Source organism: Streptopelia decaocto, assembly GCF_964273445.1.
Source record: "Streptopelia decaocto genome assembly, contig: SUPER_29_unloc_2, whole genome shotgun sequence".
In the NCBI taxonomy this organism is placed as follows: domain Eukaryota; kingdom Metazoa; phylum Chordata; class Aves; order Columbiformes; family Columbidae; genus Streptopelia; species Streptopelia decaocto.
The window spans coordinates 62,072-68,859 of NW_028117343.1; the positions used below are offsets into that span (position 1 = coordinate 62,072).

Below are 6,788 nucleotides of genomic sequence, written 5' to 3' on the forward strand. Positions count from 1 at the left end.
CAGTTCTCGCTTGTTCGGTGACTCCTCTTGCAGCTCCCAGCCCTTCCCAGTTGCTCCCAGTTTACCCCAGTGGCTCCCAACTCAACCCAGCTGCTGCTCCCAGCCCTTCCCAGTTGCTCCCAGTTGCTCCCAGTTCCCTGCAGGTGCTGCTCCCAGCCCTTCTCAGTCTCTCCCAGTTGCTCCCAGTCTCTCCCAGTTCCCTGCAGGTGCTGCTCCCAGCCCATTTCAATCTCTCCCAGTCTGTCCCAGTCTGTCCCAGTCCCCTGCGGGTGCTGCTCCCAGCCCATTTCACTCTCTCCCAGTCTGTCCCAGTCTGTCCCAGTCTGTCCCAGTTCCCTGCGGGTGCTGCTCCCAGCCCATTTCAATCTCTCCCAGTCTGTCCCAGTCTGTCCCAGTCTGTCCCAGTTCCCTGTGGGTGCTGCTCCCAGCCCGTTTCAATCTCTCCCAGTCTGTCCCAGTCTGTCCCAGTTCCCTGCGGGTGCTGCTCCCAGCCCGTTTCACTCTCTCCCAGTCTGTCCCAGTCTGTCCCAGTCTGTCCCAGTCTGTCCCAGTTCCCTGCGGGTGCTGCTCCCAGCCCGTTTCACTCTCTCCCAGTCTGTCCCAGTCTGTCCCAGTCTGTCCCAGTCTGTCCCAGTCTGTCCCAGTTCCCTGCGGGTGCTGCTCCCAGCCCGTTTCACTCTCTCCCAGTCTGTCCCAGTCTGTCCCAGTCTCTCCCAGTCTGTCCCAGTCTGTCCCAGTCTGTCCCAGTTCCCTGCGGGTGCTGCTCCCAGCCCGTTTCACTCTCTCCCAGTCTGTCCCAGTCTGTCCCAGTCTGTCCCAGTTGCTCGGAGCCTCTCCCAGTGGCTCCGGTCCCTCCCAGCCTCACCTGCCCAGGTGCGTCGGTCCCAGTGGCCGCGGGGGTGACCCGGCGGTGACAGAAATCGTTGGTGACGGTGACGCAACCACGGTCACCCCACCCCATCCACAAACTTCCTCCTGCGGCTCCGGTGACGCACGGACCCCCCCGTGACACCCCCGGCCTGGGGACAGCAGGACGGGGGCACAGGGGCTGGGGACATCGAGACCCTGGCGGGGGGCACGGGGGGTGGGGACATCGAGACCCCGTGGGGGGGCACAGGGGGTGGGGACACCAGGACCTGGGGGGGTCACAGGGGATTGGGGACATTCAGACCCCGTGGGGGGGTCACAGGGGGTTGGGGACACTGAGACCTGGGGGTCACAGGGTGTTGGGGACACCCGGGGGGGTCACAGGGTGTTGGGGACATCAGGACCTGAGGGGGGGTCACAGGGTGTTGGAGACATCGGGACCTGGGGGGGTCACAGGGGACTGGGGACATTCAGACCCCGTGGGGGGGTCACAGGGGGTTGGGGACACCCGGGGGGGTCACAGGGTGTTGGGGACATCAGGACCTGAGGGGGGGTCACAGGGTGTTGGGGACACCCGGGGGGGGGTCACAGGGTGTTGGGGACATCAGGACCTGGGGGGGTCACAGGGTGTTGGGGACACCCGGGGGGGGTCACAGGGTGTTGGAGACATCGGGACCTGGGGGGTCACAGGTTGTTGGGGACACTGGGACTCCATGGGGGGTTCACACAGTGTTGGGGACACTGGGAACTGGGGGGGGTCACAGAGTGTTGGGGACATCAGGACCTGAGGGGGGGTCACAGGGTGTTGGGGACACTCGGGGGGGGTCACAGGGTGTTGGGGACACCCGGGGGGGGCTGAGGGTCCCCGAGATTTCCCGTCCCTTTGTCACCTCCCGCCCCATTTCCATGGGGACAAAGGCCACCAACGTGTCCCGCAGGGAGTGTCCCTGGGCGGGGCGGCGGCCCCAGCCCTGTCCCTTGCCCCCCCCCATTCACACCCCCACAAATTCCCACCAACAAACTTTATTTGACCGCCCCCCCCTTAAAAAAACCCCACAACCCAAATAGTAAAAAAAAACCCACAAAAAAAGTATAAAAATAGATGTAAAAGCACCCCGGGGGGGGCGGGGGGGGGTCAGTCCAGGGTGATGCCGACGCTCCCCAGGGCCTCGCGCGCCCAGGGGGGGACGCGCGCGGGTCCCCCCCCGTACATGGTGGCCATGAACTGGCGGACGAACTGCGGGAAGCGCTGGGCCCGGATGCTCTCGCGGATGGACTCCATCAGCTTCAACTGCGCGGGGGGGTAATTAATGGTTAATTAAGGGTGCGGGGGGGTTAATGAGGGGGCTGGGGGGGCCCGGCCCCCCCGCGCCGCACCTGGTAGGCGATGTTGTGCACGGTGAGGTGGTGCAGGGCGGCCGGGTCGGTGCGGAGCAGCGCGTGGAGGAACGCGCGGCTGTGCCTGGGGGGGTCATTAACAAAAACGGGGGGGAATAATTAAAAAGAGGGGGGGGGGGACCATGGGGGGGTCAGGGCCCCCCCATAACCCCCCCCCGACCCACCGGCGGGGCAACCGCAATTCTCATCGATGGGGCGGAAATCGCGGGCGAATTGTCGGTTCTTGAGCTGCAGGGACCCCCAAGGGACCAGAGCGGAGCCGAAACGCTGCGGAAAGGGGGGGGGGAATAAACGGGGGGGGGTCAGAAATAAATTGGGGGGGTCGTGTGTGACCCCCCCAACTTCAAAGCGCCCCCCCAAACGAACTCACGGCCGTGCGGGTGGGGAAGACGCAGTCGAACATGTCGCAGCCCAACGCGACGCAGACGACCAGGTCGGTGGCGTAACTGGGGGGGGGGGGGGGTGTTTTTGGGGGGTGAACCCCAAAATAACGCCCCCCCGCCGCCCCCCCCGGACTTACCCCACCCCCATGAGGTAGCGCGGCTTGTCGGGGGGCAGCAGGTCGGTGCTGAGCTTCACCATGCGCCAGAATTGGGCCTTTTCCTCCCCCCCGCTCAGGCCGCCGATGGCGAAACCGGGGACGGGGCGGGCGGTCATGGCTGGGGGGGGAGGAGGAGGGTGAGGAAGGGCGGGGGGTGAGGATGGGGAGGAGGAGGAAGGTCTGGGGGGGTGAGGAAGGTCAGGGGGGTGAGGATGATGAGGATGGGAAGGATGATGAGGATGGGGAGGAAGGTGGGGGGGATGATGATGATGATGATGGGGAGGAAGATGGAGATGATGAGGATGGTGGTGGGGAGGAAGGCTGGGGGGATGATGAGGATGATGAGGATGGTGATGGGGAGGAAGGCTGGGGGGTGATGAGGATGATGATGGGGAGGAAGGCTGGGGGATGATGAGGATGATGATGATGGGGATGGGGAGGATGAGCAGAAAGGTGGGGGGGGATGATGATGGGGATGAGGATGGTGATGGGGAGGAAGGTGGGGGAGATGATGAGGATGACGATGGGGATGGGGAGGAAGGCTGGGGGATGGTGAGGATGATGATGGAGATGGGGAGGAAGGCTGGGGGGTGGTGAGGATGATGATGGGGAGGAAGGCTGGGGGGTGATGAGGATGATGATGGGGATGGGGAGGAAGGCTGGGGGGTGATGAGGATGATGATGGAGATGGGGAGGAAGGCTGGGGGATGGTGAGGATGATGATGGAGATGGGGAGGAAGGCTGGGGGGTGGTGAGGATGATGATGGGGATGGGGAGGAAGGCTGGGGGGTGGTGAGGATGATGATGGGGATGGGGAGGAAGGCTGGGGGATGGTGAGGATGATGATGGGGATGGGGAGGAAGGCTGGGGGGTGGTGAGGATGATGATGGGGATGGGGAGGAAGGCTGGGGGGTGATGAGGATGATGATGGGGATGGGGAGGAAGGCTGGGGGATGGTGAGGATGATGATGGGGATGGGGAGGAAGGCTGGGGGGTGGTGAGAATGATGATGATGGGGATGGGGAGGAAGGCTGGGGGATGGTGAGGATGATGATGGGGATGGGGAGGAAGGCTGGGGGGTGATGAGGATGATGATGGGGATGGGGAGGAAGGCTGGGGGGTGATGAGGATGACGCTGAGGCCGAAGGTCGGTACCTCGCAGGCAGCGCGTGCGCAGCGCCGGGTCCAGCCCCCCCTGCACGATGGCGAAGAGCAGCTGGCGCTGGGGGGGCGGGTGGACGGCCAGACAGCGATCGAGCCAGCGGACAGACCTGCGGACAGCGGGTGAGACAGCCGACAGACCTACGGACCTACAGGGGGGCCCTGGGGGGGAGACTGGGGGGGTCCTGAGGGGGTCTGGGTGTCCTGGGGGTGTCTGGGGAAGTCGGGGGGGGGTCCAGGGTGGGTTTGGGGGTTCCCGGGGGGTCTGGGGGACCCAGGAGGGGTTGGGGTATCTGGGGGTTTGGGGTTATCTGGGGGGTCTGGGGGTGTTTTGGGGAGTCTGGGGGGGTTTGGGGATTTTTGGGGGGGTCCCCACCGCTCCATGGCCTCCTCGACGCGCGGCCCCCCGTGGTGCTGCTCACCACGTCGTCCAGCTGCATCATGATATCAGCGCCTGGTGGGGGGAGGTTTTTTTGGGGTGTCCTGTGACCCCCCCATATTGAGTTTTGGGGGTTCAACGCCCCCCCAACAAGGACTCACCCAGGGCCTTCTGGATGTCGATGGATTTCTCGGGGGTCAGCAGGAGGGGGGGGCCGCCGTGGGGGGGGCAGAAGTGCACCCCCTCCTCCGTCACCTCCGCCAGGGCCGCCAGCGACACCATCTGGAACCCCCCGCTGTCCTGGGGGGCACAGGGGGAACCCCAATAATGGGGGGGGGAACCCCAATAATGGGGGGGAAGCCAAATAGTGGGGGGAAGCCAAATAGTGGGGGGAAGCCAATAATGGGAGGGGGAATCCCCAATAATGGGGGCGAAAACCCAATAAAGGGGGGCAACCCAATAATGGGAGGGGGAACGCAATAATGGGAGGGAACCCCAATAATGGGGGGAACCCAATAATGGGGGAGACCCAATAATGGGGGGGACCCAATAATGGTGGGGGACCCAATAATGGAGGGGACCCAATAATGGGGGGGGGAACCCAATAATGGAGGGGAACCCCAATAACGGGGGGAACCCAATAATGGGGGAAACTCAATAATGGGGGGAATCCCAATAATGGTGGGGGGACATGAGAGGGATATCAATAATGGGGCTGGGGGGGGACACCCTGATAATGGGGAGGACACATGGGGGGACCCCAATAATAGGGTGGGGGGGGTCAAAAGGGGACACACCCAGGTAATGGGGGACACACACTGATAATAGGAGGGTGACCCCAATAATGGAGCTGCGGGGTGGGTGGGGGGATGTTGGGGTCCCGGGGGGGGGTCCGGCCCCCCCTCACCGTCAGCAGGTTGTGCGGCCAGTCCATGAAGCGGTGCAGCCCCCCCGCGCGTCGCACCAGCTCCGGGCCCTGCGGGGGGAACCGGGTCAGACCGGCGGGCACAGGGACCCGGGGGCGGCGTGGGACACCCGGGGGGCGGGGCAAGCGCGAACGGGGCGGGGCCAACCCAGGGCGTATGGGCCGTGCTGACGTGGGGGGGTGTGGGCAAATAGGGGGCGTTGCCTCACGAGGGGAGTCGACTTTTATGGGTAAAGAGGCGGAGCCATTGGGGCGAAGGAGGCGTGGCCGCAACGGGGGCGTGGCTTCGGGCGCGCCTTTAAGGGACGTTTATGGACAAAGAGGCGGAGCCATCACGGCGAAGGAGGCGTGGTCGCGGTGGGGGCGTGGCCGCCAGGGGCGTGGTTTTATGGGCGCCTTTAAAAGGCTTTGGGGCAAAGGGGCGTGGCCTCCCCGGGCCGTTCCCGCGGCCGCCGCTCCCCGGTGTCCCCTCCCGGTGCCCCCTCCCGGTGCCCCCTCCCGGTGCCCCCGCCCGGTGCCCCCGCCCGCCCCGCCGCTCACCGGCCGCGTGCCCAGGTGGAAGGTGTTTCCGAGGCAGATGCGGCAGCCGAGCGCCGCGAGCTGCGCCGCCGTGACGCCCTTGGCCGTGCCGCGGGTGCCCACGGGCATGAAGACCGGGCAGGGCACGGGGCCGTGCGGCAGCAGCAGCTCCCCGGCCCGCGCGCGGCTGCGCCCGCACTCCGCCGTGACCCGCAGCAGCGGCGCCGCTCCCGCTGCCGCTGCCGCTCCCGCTGCCGCTGCCGCTGCCGCTCCCGCTGCCGCTCCCGCTCCCGCTGCCGCTGCCGCTCCCGCTCCCGCTCCCGCTCCCGCTGCCGCTCCCGCCGCCAGGGGCGCCGCCATCTTCCCGCGCTCCGCGCGCCGCACGTGACGCGCGCTTCCCGCCGGATGTGGCCGTAACCAAGGGCAACGCGCCCGCCATGTTGAGGCTGCGGGGCCCGTGTCCGTACGGGGGAGCTCTGGGGGTTTTGCGCGGGGGGAGCGGGTTGTGGTGCAGCCCCCCCAGTTCACCCAGCGCTCTATACTGGGAAGCTCTAGACTTTACTGCTGTGTGAAGCAAAGACCCCCCCAAGGTGACGGCCACGGCTGGGGGTCCCCCGGGGGATTTGGGGGGGTCAGCCCGGCTTCGCCGCGGGGAGTGCGCGTTTACACGGGGGTCTACGGGCACTGGGCTGCGCCCGGGAGGGCGGGCAAGGAGTTAAGCAGCCAACCATCTGGCAGGATTTGTTGATTGACAGCTGGCTTAGCGAATGGCGAGAGGGTTTTGTCCGGCTTCCCTCCGGTTCTCATCTCCGGCTGGGTTGGTCCAGCTGGTGAGTGGCAGGCGCGCTGTCCAATGAAAGGGAGGACGGGTGGGGGGAGGCGGGTTAACTCTTCGGTCTCTTCCGTGCAGTGATTGGCTGGTTTTCCGGAGCGGCGGTCGACCCTGCCAATGAAATGCCAGGAGCCATGTCGCGGGGCGGGGCTACACCAGCGCCGCC

General features: G+C 66.0%; 1 protein-coding gene across 1 annotated transcript; it reads right to left on the reverse strand.

Annotated features, from left to right (window-relative positions):
* Positions 1–1,881: 1,881 nt before the first annotated feature.
* QTRT1 (queuine tRNA-ribosyltransferase catalytic subunit 1) lies at positions 1,882–6,165 on the reverse strand. Its single transcript, XM_082076482.1, is given in 11 exon segments — positions 1,882–2,158; positions 2,245–2,329; positions 2,426–2,532; positions 2,636–2,711; positions 2,786–2,924; positions 3,962–4,077; positions 4,344–4,374; positions 4,377–4,421; positions 4,508–4,646; positions 5,254–5,322; positions 5,812–6,165. Coding segments are annotated over 11 exon segments (1,302 nt in total). The 5' UTR covers positions 6,151–6,165; the 3' UTR covers positions 1,882–2,002.
* Positions 6,166–6,788: the final 623 nt, after the last annotated feature.